The sequence below is a fragment of the Budorcas taxicolor genome, chromosome 2, assembly GCF_023091745.1.
Source record: "Budorcas taxicolor isolate Tak-1 chromosome 2, Takin1.1, whole genome shotgun sequence".
NCBI classification, from domain to species: domain Eukaryota; kingdom Metazoa; phylum Chordata; class Mammalia; order Artiodactyla; family Bovidae; genus Budorcas; species Budorcas taxicolor.
The window spans coordinates 115968959-115991765 of record NC_068911.1 but is presented as its reverse complement, the minus strand read 5'-3'; the positions used below and the strand labels follow the sequence as shown (position 1 = coordinate 115991765).

Here is a 22807-nt window from a genome sequence, read left to right as displayed (position 1 = left end):
TATTAACCTGTAGGCCATACAAAAGGCGACAGGGGGTCATAGTTTGCTAACCTGTTTTGGACACATGGGCCATTACTCAATGAAATTAAGTTTATTACTAAGAGCTAATATTTCTTCAGTGCTTACTATGTCCCAAGCACTATTCTGAGTATTTTGTATATATAAACTCATTTGATCCTTAAAATAACACCAGAGGTAGATTGCTTTATCATCCCCAATTTACATATAAGGAAACAGAGAAATAGAGTGATTGGGCCAAGGTTTTAAGATAGTAGGCTGCCTCATTAGAATTTCAAACCAGACTGAATGAGTCTGATTCAGACTCTTAGAATCTAGTCTTTCAATCAATATGTAACACTGCAAAATACTCCAGGAGTATTTTGAAAAGTGTGGTAAAGCAAAACTGAACTCTAAACCAATAAATAATACAACTTTCTATTCAAAGCAATAAATCTCTTCTTGAAAACTCATGTCATAGAAAATCAGACTCACAAAATATCAATGTTGAATATTGTTATGAATGAAAAAAGTTACTATTTCAAAAGAATATTTTTTATTCATTTAAAATTCCATGGACAGAGGAGCCTGGTGGGCTACAGTCCATGGGGTCGCAAAAGCTGGACACGACTGACTAACACATACAGAGTCATTACCAAACAGAATGGATTCCTTTCACACAGCTAAAAACTAGAAAAGAATGCTAAGTAGACTGATCTGTATATTATGAGTACATTATTAATATTCTAAAATTCCTTTCTAAAGAACTGGCAACTTTGTAGAATAGCAAATGCTATGTCTATTAACATACAGCTTTATGTTTCTTAACAGACATGAAAATAAGCCTCATATGTTCTATGAAATAGGCTTCACTGATGTCTCAGCAGGTAAAGAATCTGCCTGCAATGCAGAAGACACAGGACTGGTAGGTTCAATCCCTGGGTCAGGAAGATTCCCCTGGAGAAGGAAATGGCAACCTACCCTAGTATTCCTGCTGGAATAATCCCACAGACAGAGCAGCCTGGCAGGCTATAGTCTACAGGGTTGCAAAAAGTCAGACATGACTGAGCATGCATGCATTCTATGAAATAAGTGATATTTTTTAGTATAAATTACCTACATTTCTTTATAGTAATCACTATTTTATATAATAGCAACTGTTCTATATAAAGTAAATAAAACCACCACATTAGAAATAATTTAAAACATTTCTCTAGAAGAGATACCATCAAGAAGTTTACTAAGTAAGCAGAAAAGTAAATAAATTCTTACATATGTTGCTGATGTAATTTTGCAATTTCTTTTTCAAAATCTTGAGGTTGATTAGGAATGAAAGAATAATCTGAGAGGTAGCCTGACAAGTTTTCTGATTGATTGTAGTCTCCAAGTTCAGCTAATAAATGGAAAAAATATTAACACTTTATAAACAAATATTCAAGTTTCATAGCCAAATCAACAATGTCATGAATTCCATTGTATTTCTAGAAGTAAAATACCTGTTTCTACTGTTACCATTTAAGCAAGTTATAATGATGCATTTAACATTTTTCTAGGTCTTAAACAACTTCAGAAAAAGTCTTTCCAGGAACCAAAGTAATTGCTAATTGGATGTTTTATTATGTTTTCTGTGCAGTCACTTTTTTCTATATGGTAACATATGTCTGAATAACTCATACATTAAAGGTAATGCTCTATCAACAGAAACCATGCAATCATATGCTATTTGGCCCAAAACTGGGCTGATACTTACACTGAACAGCAAATGAAGCCAGAAGAGCAGCAGTATTATAAGGACAGGGCAATCTAATAAAATAAAACAGAAAATAACCCAAGGTTAAACACAATAATTTTAAAACCATTATAATTTAAACTATATTATTCACACTTGAAGTTTCCAGGTGATTTACATGTTTATTAAGTAATGAACTTATCTGATGAAAGGAATTCATGCTACATAGAGCCATCTTTCAGTAGATCATCTTTCAGTAGATCTGTTTGCAATGATCACAAACTACTAAATGCAGAATTTAAAGTATTTTTAAAGCCCGTTACTAAAAATTTAAAATAGCCCACCTTCCAGTAAGAATGTCTTGTTTGATTTGCAAAAAATACTGGTACCTTGGGAAAAAAAAAGAAAATTAGTATTTATTGGAATTACAAAATTTAGAGTTTTAAAAACTGTATATTTACATTAACAAATAAAACTGAAATATTTGCTTTTATAATGAACATATTAGCACATGTAAAGATATTTTAAAATAAACTTTCATAAATTCATCAATCCAAATATTTAGATTTCTTTGATAAATGAAATTTTATACTCCAAACATTTTGTTTCCCTAGCTTCTATTATAAAACTTTCATGATTTTAAAAATTACATGACTAAAGATGAGGGAGAAATATTCTGAAGATTGGTGTTTGCCAAAAGTAGAAATGGGAAGCACAGGAAACGTAAGTCAGAGACAGACAGAACTGACAGTAGCAACACACTAGCGATCAACTGCAGAAAGTCACTCTTTCTGCTGAGCCAGGAGGCCAGCTCAACATGGTGAGCCTATGCTGCTCACTACAGCATCAGGCAACAAGAAGCTGCTAACTGTAAAAAAGCACTTTTCCATCTTCATTTGAGTTAAGAAAGCTCTCTTTGATCAGGGTGGGGAAAGTTCCCTTCCCTACTGTTGCTCTACTATTAATATTGCCAAGTAGCCAATTTCCTTTAAAACCAACAAAAATTTAAGTATCCTATACTAAGAATACCAAAGTTGCTCACAAGATGGCCTTGCCCTTCTGTCCCTGCTGGTGGGTACAGTCATCCCCTGATTGGGTTTATCGGTGCCTAGGTAAAGGCACTGGTGCTGTATCATGTTGGCAGAAGATAAAATTGTGTGATTTTTAATGTTTAAACAGAGAATTAAGGCTTTCATTTCACCCCCTAAAAAGAGTACACAAGAGTCAAAATTATTTACAATTTTAGTTGTTTGGCTATTACAGTTATTAAAGAGTTCCATGACAATCAAATTACCAAAGAATGTAATTAAGATTTTCAGAGAATCAGATATAAAACAGCTGATACAAATATTCTGGCTTCATATATTAGTGAAGTACATAAACGCCTTGTGAGGCTTAATACATACTATTACAATATTACCCATGTACTCAACCCAAGACAACATATTTCTATCTGGTTTACTTGATTTCATAATTAAAAGTTAAAAATTTCTAGTGGGAAACAGTCTTATAGTTAAGATTGAAATGTGTATATCCTTGATATAATACTGTAAATCCTATACAAATAACATCTATGCTTCCTGAATTTGATTTTCACACTGAGCAGTAAGAACTGATAGAATAAAAACCAGAATTAAAGTCCTAAGCTAAACCAGCTTATGATCTTTGGCAAATTACTTAAAATTTGGTGGAGCCTTAGTTTCTCTATTTGTAAAAAGGAAGTAATATCACTTGCCTAGTATATGTATCCCAGGGGCCCTAAATATGGTGATAAAAGTCCAATTTTTAAAGACAATTAAAGACCTTTAAGATAGATTAATAATGACTGAGCTAAACGTAGAGATGATCTGTTCAAGTTGTAAAAATAATACAGTAACAGATCATGCACTGAACACCTACTATGTACTGAACATACTGAACGCTAAAAAGGTACGAAAGAAATGTCATTTGTGTTGTAATGCTGCTGCTGCTGCAAAGTCGCTTCAGTCCAGTCTGACTCTGCGACCCCATAGACGGCAGCCCAGCAGGCTCCGCCGTCCCTGGGATTCTCCAGGCAAGAGTACTGGAGTGGGTTGCCATTGCCTTCTCCAGTATATTGTAATGACCCCTAAGAAAATGCCAACTCTAGTTATGCCAGCACCTGTTAATACAAATGACATTTAACCTGATGAAAGGTCTGTAACTCCTTTTTTTTTTCTTTTTTTAACCACTAATCCAAAAAAGAATCTCAAGGCAAGGAGGTACAGAGGTAGACTTCCTTTTTGTGGGGCTTAAACCGGTCCTTAAAACTGAGCAACTGTGTCTAAAGGTGTCCTACCCCTACTCATGACCATAACAAGAAGGCTACCCAAGCACTAAAGTTTTAAAGGAGTCTTTTTTTTAAACCCTGGCTGCATATTATTAATAGAATCACCTGGAAGCCAGGTCTCATCTGATACCTATTAAATCAAAATATCTAGGGGTCTTGGCCATGCTATCCGTATGTTTTAAAGCTCCCTTATGGTGATTCTAACTTGTAATTAGGGTAGAAAATCCTTGATGTATAAATGGTAATAAAATTAAAATTTGCCATTTACTCATTTTACCAAAAAGCACCAGTTACAAGATTCCAGGACATTACACTATAAAGGATTTCTCAAATAATGCATTATTTCTAGGGAAAACATATTTTAGACTGATAAGACTTTAACACAATTCCACTACTACTACCAAATGTGATTTTACTTTATTCTACTTCATGAAGATAGTTTGACTTTAATTATCAATGAAACATTTATTCCCTGGTTATGTTTTCAACACAGGCTATAAAAGAACCAACACATCAAGCTTATTAAGAAATTTAAAGACAGTGTTTTGAATGGAGTAAATTATGACTATAGCTACAATTGACAACATTTAAATTGCTATGCTAACAAAGTTTTCATAAACATTAAACACATTATAAATCCAATAAAAAATTACTGGTCTTTTATTTTTCATATACATTTAAAAACTAATTACATAAATATGTATTATGGAATACTTGGTTACTTGATTTCAAGTTACATGTACCAGTAAAAAGTGCATTTTAAAATGCTTTATAATTCCCAATTTTCAGTAATTCAGAGCAGTTTCCTTGCAGTTCATCCAAAATTGGGGAAAGTTTTATTATACTGAGAACTATTTATTAAGACAAAAGATTCTATTACTTTAATTATTTAACAACAACAAAATCTGACTGATTAAGAGTTACAATATTAAACTAAGGTTTTCATATGACACAACTTTGCCTTTCAAGATAAATTATATTGGACATTATTAGTGTCAAAAGTTAGGACTACCTAATCCTGGATCTATATTCCTGAGTTGTTACAAAAATGGTAACACCCTGCCCCACAACAAACACATAGCAAAGGACTCTCAACAGTACTTTGCTTCTCCACTTTACTGAAGTATTCTAAAGGATAATGAAGACGTTAGCATCTAACAGCCTACCTACAGATAGCTTTAGGTGTGTGCGCGCGTGCTAAATCGTTTCAGTGTTTTCAGACTAATTGCAGCATCAGGGACTGTAGCCCAGCAGACTCCTCTGTCCATGGTATTCAGATATTTAATTTGTCACTTATCTTTTAGAGTAATTCTGAATACAGCCAATGACCTATATTCTTATATTGTGTGGAAGGTATAATATACTAATTTTTCATTCTGTCTTTAGAAACAAAAACCACTAATTCTGTCTTTCAAGCAATATGTAAGGTTATCATTCAAGTTATTTTAATAATGACAGTTACCACACTGCAATTATTCCCCATGGTTTCTACCTTAAACAGTTCACCTAACATTTATGTGATATCAAAATGCTCATCTGGGTCATTCTTGTGTACATTATGTCAAGTAGAAGGGACAACAGGATTAACTGTAAATGAAGATCAAACTTAAAATGGCCAGTGATGTGGGGATTTTCAGCCTGAATGTGCTAGTGCACTCTCTGCCAGCATGCTCTACAAAGATACCTGCTGACCATCACTTCTACACACAGTGGTTATACATTTAATAAATTCTATGCTCTCTTCAATAGAAGTAAAATACAGAATATGCTTTCACAAGGGGGAAAAAAAAAAACTAGGTAACTGTCACTATGCAGAATACCTGGAATACAACTGTAGCATCATCTAATTACTACAATTAGTGACAGCAGTGCTTCTGAACCTTTTTTCATAAAGTTAGTATCTCTATGGCTCAGGAAACTGCTTACAGCTGGATGAGCTAGCCCTAGGGTTACAACCTCCTAAATCTCTCCCAGCCATCCAAAAGAGGAGGAAGAAATTTATCTTAAAACATCCACAACCTATTATGTGTGCTGGCAGGGAAGCTCAGAACTATGTCATGGTCATCTATTTTTGCCGAATTTCAAAATTTCGTAAGAGTTTTGACAATACTTTCAAGTAAAAATATGCTCCATAAACCCACCTTGTATATTCTTCTTGTAACTTGTTGGGGTCACTTACAAAAAATTTGACTCTAAAGTTCAAACTGTAAGGAGATCCTCCTAGAATTAATAAAAGCAGTTCTAATTAATCAGATTATATTAATCCTTTATATTTATAAAGTATATTTGTATAACATCAAGTAAATATGTTTGCTCACTCTTTAGCTGCTTCCTTATTGGTTTGTTTGGATCCAGCCACCTCTGAAAAATAAATAAATAAGACTGATTTGTTTTTTCCTTGATGAACTAATACATCAATTCTTGCAAATCTATTCCATTTGAAGATTAATGCTAAAAATTGCATTTTTTGAAAAGGCCTACTAGGTGAGGGGGAAAAAAATCACTAAATTACAAACTCATATCAAATGTAACAAAATTCTACAAGAAAGTACTGAATATATTTGTGATTTAAGATTTTGATTTTAATTTCTCATTAAGTTATACAGTATATAATAAACTCTATTCCAAAAGTAAAAATGCTTCATCACTACAATATGAAGTGGTTCTCTTAAGTATTAACAGCCTATCAATTTTTAAAAATTCTCTTTATCTCTCATAAAAATACACTTGGCTTTATGCTCTCATTCAGGCAAAATTTACACATCATGAAAATCTACTATTATGAAAAAAATTTAACTCCTTCTCTATTCCTCAAAAAAGAAAATAAAATACTCCCCCCCAAAAACATCCCACACTAATTTTTTTAAGAGACAATGTTTAGGGAAAGATTGCTTTTTTGTATATGAAAATTTCAAGTAGTCTAAACACTTCTGAATGCCACTTAAGCTCTATTTCAGGAAAACTATAAATTCAGAAAACATTTCAGCAGCCAATATTTCAGTTAAAAAAATTAAACAACCCAAAACGAGGTCATAGATATGGCAGTATTTTTAAAGCACTGAAAAATATAAGCTTATATGTCGTTACTTATAAACTATCCTACTACCACCCACAGTAGATCCAATAAAGTGCACACAAATAGATTTTAGAAACAAGAGGCTGAAAGTAATCCATGAGTCTTCTTTCCACTGTCCATAACATCCAACATATCAAATCCAACTAATTCTACCTCCAAATCATCCCTAGAATTTAACAATTCTTCTCCACCTACTCTGCTACCATCCTTTAGCCTCTTAATAATTGTAGTCTGTCTTTTCTCTTCCTCTCATCCTTCATCCTCCAGAAGCTAGTCCTATTTTTTTTTTTCTTTTTGGGTCTTAGTTGTGGCCCCTGGGATCTTTGACCTTCATGTGGCATGCAAACTCTTAGTTGTGGCACGTGGGATCTAATTTACCAAGGACTGAACCCAGGCCTCCTGCTTTGGGAGCTTAGCCATTAGATCACCAAAGAAGTCCCTAGAGTAGTCTTTAAAAAGTGTCACTCCTTTGCTTGGCATCTCTTGATCATTTAATTTAAGATCCAAAGGCCTTACTATGGCTTACATGGTCTCTCCTTACCTCTTCTTTTTTTGTTTCTTCAATGTTTTATTTGCCTCAGTTAATTTTTAAAATGTATATTTCAAAGAGGCAATTCTAGACTCCTGATAAGTTTTAGAAGCCTTACAATACCAATCAAAATAGGTGTCCAGTTCAGATTTGCCAATTCCAGATCTGCGGCTGTCAAATTTTTTTTTACATATCCACATATCTACTCTCTTTTAGATTATTTTCCCAAATAAGCCAATACAGAGTATTGAGTATAATTCCCCTGCCATACAGGAGGTCCTTACTGGTTAATTATTTTATATACTGTAGTGTGTATATGTCAGTCCCAATCTCCCAATTTATCCCCCTTCCCTCCCTGCCCTGTAACTCTTAAGTTTGTTTTCTACATCTGTGACTATATTTCTGTTTTGTAGATAAGTTCCTTTGTATCCTTTTTTTAGATTTCATATTTAAGTGATATATTTGTCTCCTTAACTTCTTCCACCACAGTTTTCCGAGCTTCGGTCATAATGGCCTCCTTTCTGTTTCTCCAAGATGCCTTAATTCCAAGCATCCTGATGCAAAGAATGTCCTTTCCCTGCTTTTACCATGGTTGACGGCTTTCGTTATCTGTCTCAACTTAAATTTCACATCATTAGAAAGGCCTTCATTGACCACCCTATCAAAAGTATGTCACAAAGCTCCTATCTACTTAGTTATTTTCCTCTGGTAAGGAACATTAAATTCCTTTGTAACATTTTAAATGCAATGTGTTTGTTTTACTTTTTGTTGTCTATATTCTTTTGTAGATTATGAACTCCTTAAGATAAGGAATAATACCTGATTTATTCAAAGCTGAAGGGTCAGTACCCAGCACAAAATATAGCATATAACATCTACTAAAATGATCTGGTGAAGGGCTAACTAACCCTGTTGAATGAGTCAGCAGTTTCTATTTCTGTGCCAATAATCAGATGGTTTTACCACTACTTAACATATCTGTTCCCCCTAGGCATCCACCCATTTATCCACAGTCTCACTCATGTATTTATTAATCTAGTGATTTTTTTCCTGCATATTTTCTAGAAAAAAAGCATAAATTATATTTATTTTACTGTCTAAAATCAAAATTTGGGACCATTTAATTCCCCATAGCCTGCCTTCCTCACTCAGTTCCCCTTCAAAACATTCTGATATCATAGATCCGCACATTTAAATATATAAGATCTGTGAGGCTGGCACAGCTTGCACTGGGAACTGTCACAGATTTCCTCAGTGATGGCAATTAGATAGGAGGTAGTATACTCTTGACTTAAACCATGAAGATGGAGCAAGATGAACTTGAGGGTGATGGGGTCAACTTCACTCCCTCCACCCCAAAAATTCAGTTCAGATTCTAACTAGCAATTGTTAGTGAAATCTTCAAAACATTCAACCTTCCTCATCCTGAACATGCTATTTCCTCATTTACTCATGTCGTCTATTATCTCTTCCTGTTAAGTTTTATGGTTTTCTTCCTATAAGTTTTGATACCTCTAATATCAAAAGTTTATTCATAGATATTTAATGGATTTGGGTTTTCAAAAGAAAATCTATTTAATTTGCTATTTTGTTGGATTATGTTCCCTAATCAGTTCATAGAAAGTGATTGACACTTTTTTTGTTCAGTTTTAAGTCCTACTAGTTGTAAAAAGTTTTCCAAATGATTCATTTGGACTCTCAAGGCAGATTAATTATATCGCTAAGAAGATATGAGTTCTCTGCACCTTCATGCCAAACATACAAATATATTTATTCTACAAAGAACAGTACACGCTGCCTGAGGGGTTAAGAGCCTAGATGTTTCAAACAGTTTCTCAGTGAACTGTTTGACAAACTGTACTGTATCACCCTGAAAACTCTCCCACCTCCACCATATTTCTCTTCTACATTCTCTTTTTGATTCCATTTGATTCTTTTTTAATTTTAAAATCTTTAATTCTTACATGTGTTCCCAAACATGAACCCCCCTCCCACCTCCCTCCCCATAACATCTCTGTGGGTCATCCCCATGCACCAGCCCCAAGCATGCTGTATCCTGCGTCAGACATAGACTAGCGATTCAATTCTTACATGATAGTATACATGATAGAATGCCATTCTCCCATATCATCCCACCCTCTCCCTCTCCCTCTGAGTCCAAAAGTCCGTTATACACAGCTGCGTCTTTTTTGCTGTCTTGCATACAGGGTCGTCATTGCCATCTTTCTAAATTCCATATATATGTGTTAGTATACTGTATTGGTGTTTTTCTTTCTGGCTTACTTCACTCTGTATAATCGGCTCCAGTTTCATCCATCTCATCAGAACTGATTCAAATGAATTCTTTTTAACGGCTGAGTAATACTCCATTGTGTATATGTACCACAGCTTTCTTATCCATTCATCTGCTGATGGACATCTAGGTTGTTTCCATGTCCTGGCTATTATAAACAGTGCTGCGATGAACACTGGGGTACATGTGTCTCTTTCAGTTCTGGTTTCCTCGGTGTGTATGCCCAGCAGTGGGATTGCTGGGTCATAAGGGAGTTCTATTTGCAATTTTTTAAGGAATCTCCACACTGTTCTCCATAGTGGCTGTACTAGTTTGCATTCCCACCAACAGTGTAGCAGGGTTCCCTTTTCTCCACACCCTCTCCAGCATTTATTGCTTGCAGATTTTTGGATCGCAGCCATTCTGACTGGTGTGAAGTGGTACCTCATTGTGGTTTTGATTTGCATTTCTCTGATAATGAGTGATGTTGAGCATCTTTTCATGTGTTTGTTAGCCATCCGTATGTCTTCTTTGGAGAAATGTCTATTTAGTTCTTTGGCCCATTTTTTGATTGGGTCGTTTATTTTTCTGGAATTGAGCTGCATAAGTTGCTTGTATATTTTTGAGATTAGTTGTTTGTCAGTTGCTTCATTTGCTATTATTTTCTCCCATTCAGAAGGCTGTCTTTTCACCTTGCTGGTATTTTCCTTTGTTGTGCAGAAGCTTTTAATTTTAATTAGATCCCATTTGTTTATTTTTGCTTTTATTTCCAGAATTCTGGGAGGTGGATCATAGAGGATCCTGCTGTGATTTACGTCTCAGAGTGTTTTGCCTATGTTCTCCTCTAGGAGTTTTATAGTTTCTGGTCTTACATTTAGATCTTTAATCCATTTTGAGTTTATTTTTGTGTGCGGTGTTAGAAAGTGATCTAGTTTCATTCTTTTACAAGTGGTTGACCAGTTTTCCCAGCACCACTTGTTAAAGAGATTGTCTTTACTCCATTGTATATTCTTGCCTCCTTTGTCAAAGATAAGGTGTCCATATGTGTGTGGATTTATCTCTGGGCTTTCTATTTTGTTCCATTGATCTATATGTCTGTCTTTGTGCCAGTACCATACTGTTTTGATGACTGTGGCTTTGTAGTAGAGCCTGAAGTCAGGCAAGTTGATTCCTCCAGTTCCATTCTTCTTTCTCAAGATTGCTTTGGCAATTCGAGGTTTTTTGTATTTCCATACAAATCTTGAAATTATTTGTTCTAGTTCTGTGAAAAATATGGCTGGTAGCTTGATAGGGATTGCATTGAATTTGTAAATTGCTTTGGGTAGTATACTCATTCTCACTATATTGATTCTTCCGATCCATGAACATGGTATATTTCTCCATCTATTAGTGTCCTCTTTGATTTCTTTCATCAGTGTTTTATAGTTTTCTATATATAGGTCTTTAGTTTCTTTGGGTAGATATATTCCTAAGTATTTTATTCTTTTCGTTGCAATGGTGAATGGAATTGTTTCCTTAATTTCTTTTTCTACTTTCTCATTATTGGTGCATAGGAATGCAAGGGATTTCTGTGTGTTGATTTTATATCCTGCAACTTTACTATGTTCATTGATGAGCTCTAGTAATTTTCTGGTGGAGTCTTTAGGGTTGTCCATGTAGAGGATCATGTCATCTGCAAACAGTGAGAGTTTTACTTCTTCTTTTACAATTTGGATTCCTTTTATTTCTCTTTCTGCTCTGATTGCTGTGGCCAAAACTTCCAGAACTATGTTGAATAGTAGCGGTGAAAGTGGACACCCTTGTCTTGTTCCTGACTTTAGGGGAAATGCTTTCAATTTTTCACCATTGAGGATAATGTTTGCTGTGGATTTGTCATATATAGCTTTTATTATGTTGAGGTATGTTCCTTCTATTCCTGCTTTCTGGAGAGTTTTTATCATAAATAGATGTTGAATTTTGTCAAAGGCCTTCTCTGCATCTATTGAGATAATCATATGGTTTTTATTTTTCAATTTGTTAATGTGGTGAATTACATTGACTGATTTGCGGATACTGAAGAATCCTTGCATCCCTGGGATAAAGCCCACTTGGTCATGGTGTATGATCTTTTTAATGTGTTGTTGGATTCTGATTGCTAGAATTTTGTTGAGGATTTTTGCATCTATGTTCATCAGTGATATTGGCCTGTAGTTTTCTTTTTTTGTGACATCTTTGTCAGGTTTTGGTATTAGGGTGATGGTGGCCTCATAGAATGAGTTTGGAAGTTTACCTTCCTCTGCAATTTTCTGGAAGAGTTTGAGTAGGATAGGTGTTAGCTCTTCTCGAAATTTTTGGTAGAATTCAGCTGTGAAGCCGTCTGGACCTGGGCTTTTGTTTCCTGGAAGATTTCTGATTACAGTTTCAATTTCCGTGCTTGTGATGGGTCTGTTAAGATTTTCTATTTCTTCCTGGTTCAGTTTTGGAAAATTGTACTTTTCTAAGAATTTGTCCATTTATCATTTGATTCTTCCACTAATCCTTATAAGCACAGAATCTAAGAAGTCCTTAAAATTTCTTGTCTGCTCAAGGCACTCATTTTTATTTTGGGTGTATGTACAATATTTGACATCAGAAAGCAACCAAAATCAGGCAGAAGAAACAGTACCCAAGTTTAATCTTGAAAAACAGAAAAACTGCAAGGGTAAGATTTATACATTTGCATTTTTTCCCCTGAAGGCAACCTCAAATCCAGCACAAGGTAGGGGACAGTCTCACTAACTTGAGGTGTCAATGGAGAGAGTCCAGGTGGAGGAAATCCTGGGAGACAGGAAGCAGTAGAAGGGTTTAACTCAAGTCTAGATATAAAAGCCATCACAACTCTGGTTGACGGTTCAGCTTTTGCATGCACAGGAAGATCCCAAAACCCCAGGAAAAAGAAGCAGTTGGAAATATAAGGAAATGATATTCATTTCCGATAATTGAGATAACCGTTCACCCAAAGGGAAGCAGCATTTGGATGTGGGTCCAGCCAGACCGCACTCATTCTCCATCCACAGTCCAAGTCATGCAGGGCCCCACTACCAACCTCCTTCTACTACCCTGAGAGGTTCCCTGTGTCCTTTCGCAATCAGCCCCTCAATGCCCCCAGGCAATCACTGATCTGCTTTCAGTCACTATGGACAAGTTTTGCTTGCTCTACAATTTACTATGAATAGAATAATCGAGTATATATCATATACTATTCCACTATGTAAAAACATAACAATTATTTTTCATCCATTCACTTACTGATAGATGCTGAAGCTAATTCAGGAATGAGCTATTATGAATAAAGATACTATGATCATTTGTGTACAAAGTTTCACAGAATGTGTTTTCATTTCTCCTGGATAAATACCTCAAAGGTAGGACTGCTTGGAGATATGTATTAAACCTATGTTCAAATTTATAAGAAACTGCCAAACTATACTTTCCAAAGTGGTTGTATCCTTTTAAAGTCTTACCAGCAATTCTTAACAGTGGCTCCACATCCTAGCCAAAACCTGGTACTGTGAGATTCTCATCTTTTAACTATTCCAGTGGACGTGCAGTGACATATCATTGTGCTTTTACTTTACAGTTACCTGATGCACCTGTGCTTAGTATATGTCCTTTATCACAGCGGATTGGACTGTGAAGAAAGCTGAACGCCGAAGAACTGATGCTTCTGAACTGTGGTGTTGGAGAAGACTCTTGAGAGTCCCTTGGACTGCAAGGAGATCCAACCAGTCCATTCTGAAGGAGATCAGCCCTGGGTGTTCTTTGGAAGGAATGATGCTAAAGCTGAAACTCCAGTACTTTGGCCACCTCATGCGAAGAGTTGACTCATTGGAAGAGACTCTGATGCTGGGAGGGATTGGGGGCAGGAGGAGAAGGGGACGACAGAGGATGAGATGGCTGGATGGCATCACTGACTCGATGGACGTGAGTTTGAATGAACTCCGGGAGTTGGTGACGGACAGGGAGGCCTGGCATGCTGCGATTCATGGGGTTGCAGAGAGTCGGACACGACTGAGCGACTGAAATGAACTGAACGACTGAACTGAACTCAATGTTCCTTTTCCAAGTTTGCTGATAGTTTTCATTATGAATGGGTGTTGGATTTTGTCCTATGTAAATTATGCCTTGGGGCTTCCCTTGTAGCTCAGTTGATAAAGAATCTGTCTGCAGGGCAGGAGACCTGGGTTCAGTCCCTGGGTTGGGAATATACCCTGGGGAAGGAAATGGCAACCCGCTCCAGTACTCTTGCCTGGAGAATCCCTTGGACAGAAGAGCCTGGCAGGCTGCACAGTCCATGGAGCTGCAATAGTCGGACACAACTTAGCAACTAAACTACCCAATTATGCCCTTATTATACTGTTTTTTTTAAAAAAACAAACCCAGCAGCTAAAGGCATACTTAATGGTGAGACACTGAGTACCTCCCTCTGACAGAGAACAGGCGAGGCAGTTTGTTCCCTTCACCTCTATTCATCAGTATCCTCATAGTCTCAGCTTTCATGTAACAAAGAATGAAAAAATAATGGGCAAAAAAGAAAAAGAATAAAGACTGGGAAGGAAGAAGTAAAACTGTTGCTATTCACATATGACATGATTTATACAGAAAATTCTAAGGAATCAATGAAAAAAAAGATACCAGAAGTAATAAGTAAATTTAGGAAGGCCTTAAGATACCAGGTTGATATAGAATCAAGTGTATATACTAGTTTCTTTCTTGAATACAGAGTTGGTTAAAAATTTTTAAATAAATGTAATTGACCATATGTTTACATGACAATCTCTATAGAAAATTCTAGGGAATTTACAAACAGTGACTAGAATTAGTGAGTTTAGGAAGGTTGCACAATAAAAAATAAACCATTTCAATAAATAATTGATAACTGAAAAAGAAAAATCAACAATACCATTTGGATGGTTCTTCTATTTACTTACTGAAGAATCTGAGATATCAAACTCTCTGAATTTACTCTTTCCCTCATGAACCCTTCTGACTTTATCGCCTAAATATCTTGAGCACTTACCCATCCATCACCACAGCCAATTTAGTAACTTCATTAGTGCAACAATCTCCCAACTGTCTCTACTTGTCAGCTTTACTTGCCACTGGCTATACTGCAACCAGAGTGATATGCCTAAAATACAAGTTTCATGATACTTGTGTAAATAAATCCTTAGGCCAGTACAACCTTACCTCACATCAAAAGCACTTGATATCTATTGTGCTACTCATATCTCATCTTTGACCCATCTTCTCTTCTGGCTCTATAGTCCAGCCACAGGTGTTAAGACTTTTTTCAGTTCCTCAAATGCAACAATCCTCTCTTCACTGTGGAACTCTGTATATGCTACTGATTCTCTGTGAAATACTTCTCTGCACCCCAGATCCCTCTGCCATTCCCTCCGCAAATGAAACCAGGAGAGAACAAAAACAAAGATCTACCATTTGGCAGACTACTGAATAGGCTTATACAAAATGTAATAAGAGCTGAATTGAGGTACACAGTAGAAACAGATGGAAGGTGAGAGAAATACAGAAAATAAAAACAAGCATTTCAGCAACTATATTGTACTAAAATGTGGCGTGTCGAAACAAATCATCCTCAATGTGACTGCTATATTTCCTCAAACTGGATAAAATAATTCAAAAATACTGAGTTATGGTAAAACTAACTCAAATAGTAGACTAAATTATTTTCTATGAATCATTTGTTACTTAATTAACAGCCCACTGGGTTAGAGCAGTGGTTTTCGAAATGTGGTCCCTTGAACTAGCAGCACTAGCATTATAGCGAAATTTGTTTTAAGTGTGAATTACTGAGCTCCACCCCAGACTTTTTGAATCAGAAATTCTAAGCATAGGGTCCAGAAATCCTGAACTGTGAAAACCCCTTCAGGTGTTTCCGATATCGGTTCAAATTTCAAAGTCACAAGGTTAGGGGATATGGAAATAGTAGTAAACCAGTAAAATACCATAACCATAACAAAACTATCATCAGAAGGATGAAACTGCAGAAAGAGTAAGTTAAGAATAATCAATTTAGTCCACTCTTTGTCTCACTGAAAGGCACTATAATTCACTTGGGGGGGGGGGGGAGTAAATATATTACCCTTGATGCATACAAGTAATGTAAGGCTCAAGGCTCTGATGAAATGATGCTGATAAAGGCCACCAAGGTACAACACCATTAAGTGTGTATGAAATTAAAGAAATCATGGATAATGAATTATAGCCATTTACTCATTATTTTGCCCTCTCACTCAATACATATTTACTGAACAAAATTATTATATAAGACATTATGCTAACAGCTAAAGCTGTGATAAATAGGTTTTCAATGAAAGCAGAAGAAATTTCAAAATTCAAAGCCTTTCTTTAAGTAATTTTGTTTGCTGCACTGAAACTCGTTTCCAGGGAATATTCTAAAGCAAAGGATAGTCAATTATGATTCTGTATTTCCACATATAACTCTACAATCAAATGTTAAGCGCTTTTTTAGTTTATCAATTAAATTGATATCAGTAGCTATGTGCCTAAGACAATATTAATTCTGATCCCCTAAAGTGAATATATAGTTTGTATGTGTCTGTATATATATATATGCAACATACATTTATACACGTACATGTATAAATAACATATATAAGCTTTAAGATGAAAAAAACTGTTAACTAATAAGAATTGATAACAATTCATTTTTTAGGAATATTACCAAATTCCTTTTGATCACTGTTGGTAATTTTATGGCATGATCACCCCCTCTCCTCAGTATGTTCATTTTTATAAGTCCTATGTATCTATATCATTACCTCTTGGGAAGCAATACTTTTCAGTAGATAAATAAAGGCTTTGGAGTCAGATAGATATGACTTCAAATCCTTTCTCAGCTACTTAATTATCTATGTAATTAAACAAGTTTTGTAAGCCTCAGTTTTTCATCTTCAGGAAAATTTTAATAAGTTTCATAAGATTATTGTGAGAATTTGGTTTACTAACAAGTACACAATAGATGTGTCATAAATGTTACACCCTTACTCCTTCTCTTTTTAAAAATGGCATTTTTCTCCTTCAGTCCGTTAATTATCCTTAAAGTCTTGTTACACTTCATACTGATAATCAGAAATGGGACAATAATGAGATTTGTGCTCTAAAGGCTCCTCCTCAGACATGTTTTCCCATTACACCGATTCTTCTGAATATTTAAATACTGAAGTTGTAGTGCTGTGAAAAGACCTGTAGGGGGACTTAGGAGATTCAAGTCTAATTTCATTAATACTAGCATGTAGCTTGGGCTTTAGGGCTTCCCTGGTGGCTTAGACAATAAAGAATCTGCCTGAAATCTAAGAGACCCAGGTTCAATCCCTGTGTGGGGAAGATCCGCTGGAAAAGGATATGGCAACCCACTCCAGTAATCTGACTGGAAAATCCCATGGAGAGAGGAGCCTGGTGGGCTACAGTCCGTGGGCTCGCAAAAAGTCAGACATGACTGAGCTACTAACGTTCTTTTTCAGCTTGGGCTTTATCTCTTTTATGTCCTTGGATTGGGGTATTTCTCATGAAAATTAAAGGTGGCAGACAAAATAATTTGGTCTCTTCTTTGAAACTGTATGATTCTAAGGCGGGGGGTGGGGGGGAGTGCGCAGGGAGTGGTAAAATTCTTTTGGATCATCAGCAACTGGCCCCTGGGGATGTATCTTATTTCAGAAGGAATGCTCAAGATAGAAAAGTAAAACAAATTAAGAAAAAGTATGTGTGTTAACGCTCAGTCATGTCTGGCTCTTTGCAACCCCATGGACTGTAGCCCACCAGGCTCTTCTGTTCATGGAATTCTCCAGGCAAGAATACTGGAGTGGGCTGCCATTCCCCTTCCAGGAAAGAATACTGGAGTGGGCTGCCATTCCCTTCTCCAGGGGATCTTCCCAATCCAGGGATCGAAATCAAGTCTCCTGCATTGCAGGCAGATTCTTTACAACTAAGCCACCAAGAAAAAGTAGGAGACAGCAAAAAGACGAACCTAGCTCAAAATATCTCTGCTTCCTCACATTCATCCTGCTGTAATTGTTTTAGAGTATAAATGTCTTCTCGTGTATAAATTTATGTGACAGAATTTTAACTTCCTGTAATACATGTGGTCTCACATACAAGTCCTTCTGGAACACTTTCTTAGTGACCATGGTGGTTAAGTATTGATAGTTGATCTCTTTCTCCTCTGTTTTCTAATCACTTCTTCAATCTATCTAAAGACAGGCTTATATTTAGAAAGTCTGACCTATGAGTGTCAGCAACATCAAGTAAGAATTGTCTATTTTTTTAAATCTCAATATTGCACACTGTAGTAGATACCTTTCAGGTGTTTGCCTGGTTAACAATTTATCTTTCAGTGAAAGGCGGCATTACTGTCATTTCTCCTCACTTCTATTATCACGTGCATTTATTTATTAAGAAATAACATTGTTTCTTACAGGCCCTTGGAGCAGCCCAAGTCATCTGTTGAAGTCAAGAAATATGAGAAAAGTTTGTTTTTATTTCAGTTCAGTACAAAAGGATTTATTTCCACTGAGACTAACTGGATCTTGCTTTATTTCATCCACATTATCTTCATAGTTTTTCACACAAAATCAGTAAGCAAAGCCAAGAAAAAGTAATATGTAACATTTTATATTTACTTCCCACTAACCATTCATCCAGACACCCAGGACCTAACCATGAGAGCAAATGAAACAAGAGATAGAAACTCTACTTTTCTCACAAGAGTTATTCATATTTTCCATAGTCCTTCTATTAATAAGGCCTTACAAACTGATTTCTAAAGCTCTGATTTAGAGAACCATTTCTTCAGCCACTCCTGTATGCAAAACATTTCCTTCCAAACAGTCATTCTCCTTTACTAATCAAAAGGATATCATATTCTTTTGTGAAAAACCCCAACTGTATAACCATATAAATTTACAAAAAATTCACTATTTCTGTTATTCATCACATGATATCTATTTCCATCATTTGATCTTTCTAATAAAAAGAATCATTACTGCATTTACTACGGAATTAGTTAACAATCAAAGGAACTTAATGCTCAAGAGTTGTAGACCTTTGAAATTTAACCTCTGTCATTTGGAAGCATCTCCTGTGAATCTTTGTACTTGGAAAATTTACAGTTAATAAATTAAGAATTTTTGTCAGAAACAGCTTGCCATGAATGCCACAAAAAACTAATTTCCTCTTAATACAGCCTGATTTATGAAAGACTCAAGATACATTAGTATTTTAAGTATTTACTTCAAAATTTTAATGTTAACATTTTAACTTTTATGCCCAATATTTCTCGCAAAGAAGTATGAATGAGGTTTGCCATTCAGTTGTCTAAGACATACAGAGAAAGAAACAGGCATTTGATCAGCAGACTGACTTACGATCATGAAAGCCTAAAGGAAATAACCTAACAGATTAAAACATAAGAAACTGAAGTTCAAGGCTAAAGAATTACCTCTAATCATTCAAATTTAAAATTTTTTTAAAACTCACAAAATCAGTGAACAATGTAAATCAGAAAGGATCTAGTATAAAGACAGAAAAATTGCAATGACAATGAAAGACAACAAACAGCTTAAACTTACTGGGTTATCAGTGGAATCGTCAGTCAACTGCAAACCAAAATAGTCACGCTCAGTCAAATCAAGATGTTTGAAGACTATATCCAACAGAACTTGCCCCTGATCATGTTTCTGGAAGAAAAACAAAAAGAAAATCAATCTCACAGGCTATATACTTACAGATTGTTAAAACTCTTGGATTCTTCTCTCACAATAAGTTTGCAACTGTTTTCATGCCAATGACTTGGTTGAGCAGAAGGACTTCATACATTACACAGTACTTAAAAAAGTCTGCCTCAGGGCAGGCAAATTGGTTCAAAGAGTCTATAATAAAAATGAAGATATAAGGAGAACTTTGCAAATGTCTTCTGCTTTCAGGTTATTCAGTTCAGTTGCTCAGTTGTGTCCAACTCTTTGCAACCCCATGGACTGCAGCATGCCAGGCTTCCCTGTCCATCCCCAACTCCTGTAGCATACTCAAACTCATGTCCATCACGTCAGTGATGCCATCCAAAGATCTCATCTGCTGTCGTCCCCTTCTGCTCCTGCCTTCAATCCTTCCCAGCATCAAGTTCTTTTCAAATGAGTCACCTCTTCGCATCAGGTGGCCAAAGTATTGGAGTTTCAGCTTCAACATCAGTCCTTCCAATGAACACCCAGGACTGATTTCCTTTAAGATTGACTGCTTGGATCTCCTTGCAGTTCAAGGGACTCTCAAGAGTCTTCTCCAACAGCACAGTTCAAAAGCATCAATTCTTCTGGGCTCAGCTTTCTTTATAGTCCAGCTCTCATATCCATACATGACTACTGGAAAAACTATAACTTTGACTAGATGGACCTTTGTTGGCAAAATAACGTCTCTGCTTTTTAATATGCTATCTAGGTCGGTCATAGCTTTTCTTTCAAGGAGCAAGCATCTTTTAATTTCATGTCTGCAGTCACCATCTGCAGTGATTTTGGAGCCAAAGAAAATAAAGTCTCTCACTGTTTCCATCATTTCCCCATCTATTTGCCATGAAATGATGGGACTGGATGCCATGATCTTCATTTTCTGAATGTTGAGCTTTAAGCCACCTTTTGCACTCTCTTCTTTCACTTTCATCAAGAGGCTCTTTAGATCTTCTTCGCTTCCTGCCATAAGGGTGGTATCATCTGCATATCTGAGGTTACTGACATTTCTCCCAGCAATCTTGATTCCAGCTTGTGCTTCTTCCAGCCCGGCATTTTGCATGATGTACTCTGCATAGATGTTAAATAAGCAGGGTGACAATATACAGCCTTGACATACTCCTTTCCAGATATGTAACCAATCTGTTGTTCCATGTCCAGTTCTAACTGTTGCTTCTTGACCTGTTACTACATTAACTGCTGTATTTAATCCATGTCTTATTGTCCTTTAAATTATGACACGAAAGTGACATATTTGACTAAATACAATTTAAAATTTGCATGTGTAGAATAAATAATGTCACAAAAAAGAAAATAAAAACCGAGAAACTGATTTGTAGGAAACTGATACTATTCTAATTATGCAAATACACAGGAAACTTTAGAAAAATATCTCATTTTAACCTCACACCAATTTTATCATGTAGGCATTACTACTGTTGTAGTAATAGAATAGTTAATTCCAACTTGCCAAAGTCCCATAGCTACTAAGCTGTGGAACAAACAGAATGATAACTCTCTAAAGAGAAGTATAACTAATCAATAAAACATGCAGAAACTACTAACACGTTCAGCAATAAAAGAATCAAAGTGGAAAACCATAATGACACATTATGAGCAAAGCGAAAAGTGAAAGTCACTCAGTCGTGTTCGACTCTTTGTGACCCCATGGACTATACAGTCCATGGAATTCTCCAGGCCAGAATACTGGAGTGGGTAGCCCTTTCCATTCTCCAGGGAATTTTCCCAACCCAGGGATCAAGCCCAGGTTTCCCACAATCAACCAAAAAGTAAAATACAAGGAGCAAGGTAAAAGTCACTTGATGCTGTTAACCTTGTAGACAGGTATATCTATCCAGAAAGCACTTTGGAAACATTAGCAAAAGCAACAGCAGATTAGAAGGGTCATCAAGTGCCAGGTTTCCACCTCTCTAATCTGCCTTCCTGATGTTGGCTGCATTTACAGGCTGTTAGTAAGATGGCCAGAGCAATGTCAAAATTAAAACCCACAGGTAACAATGTTCAAAAGGAGAATCTTCCTTGTAAAAAGCTTCCCTTCCTGTTAACCTGTGAACATTTTCCGCATTAATGCAACTCAACTCCTCGACCCCTCTACCATTCTCATAAAACTGGCCCAAGATAGAAAGGGGAGCAAACAGTTCAGTTCAGTCGTTCAGTCACCTTCGACGCTTTGTGACGCCAAGGACTACAGCATGCCAGTCCATCACCAACTCCTGGAACTTGCTCAGACTCATGTCCATCGAGTTGGTGATGCCATCCAACCATCTCATCCTCTGTCATACCCTTCTCCTCCTGCTTTCAATCTTTCCCAGCATCTTTTCAAATGAGACAGTTCTTTGCATCAGGTGGCCAAAGTATTGGAGCTTCAGCATCAGTCCTTCCAATGAATATTCAGGGCTAATTTCCTTTAGGATGGACTGGTTGGATCTCCTTGCAGTCCAAGGGACTCTCAAGAGTCTTCTCCAACATCACAGTTCAAAAGCATCAATTCTTCGGCGCTCAGCTTTCTTTATGGTCCAACTCTCACATCTATACATCACTTCCAGAAAAGCCATACTTTTGACTAGACGAACCTTTGTCACCAGAATAATGTCTCTGCTTTTTAATATGATGTCTAAGTTGGTCATAGTTTCTCTTCCAAGGAGCAAGAGTCTTTTAATTTCATGTCTGCAGCCACCATCTGCAGTGATTTTAGAGCCCAAGAAAATAAAGTGTCTCACAGTTTCCATTGTTTCTCCATCTATTTGTCATGAAGTGATAGGACCAGATGCCATGATCTTTGTTTTTTGAATGTTGAGTTTTAAGCCAGCATTTTCACTCTCCTCTTTCATTTGAATCAAGAGGCTCTTTAGTTCCTCTTTGTTGTCTGCCATAAGGGTGGTATCATCTGCATATCTGAGGTTACTGATACTTCTCCCTGCAATCTTGATTCCAGTTTGTGCTTCATCCAGTCCAGCATTTCACAAGATGTACTCTGCATGTAAGTTAAGTAAGCAGGATGACAGTATACAGCCTTGACTTACTCCTTTCCCAATTTGGAAGCAGTTCATTGTTCCATGTCCGTTTCTAACTGTTACTTCTTGACCTGCATACAGATTTCTC

At 36.3% G+C, this 22807-nt stretch overlaps 1 protein-coding gene across 2 annotated transcripts in view; it reads right to left on the bottom strand.

The window, feature by feature from the left end:
- The window catches only part of PTPN4 (protein tyrosine phosphatase non-receptor type 4), a 162147-nt gene that overhangs the window by 95754 nt on the left and 43586 nt on the right, over nt 1–22807 (bottom strand). For both annotated transcript variants that reach the window (XM_052658675.1, XM_052658683.1), the window contains exons 2-7: nt 19541–19648; nt 6353–6395; nt 6176–6254; nt 2071–2115; nt 1748–1800; nt 1270–1390 (exon numbers count right to left, since the gene is read on the bottom strand). In XM_052658675.1, the coding sequence (XP_052514635.1) occupies nt 1270–1390; nt 1748–1800; nt 2071–2115; nt 6176–6254; nt 6353–6395; nt 19541–19648 (449 nt within the window). The remainder of the gene's footprint in view (nt 1–1269; nt 1391–1747; nt 1801–2070; nt 2116–6175; nt 6255–6352; nt 6396–19540; nt 19649–22807) is intronic.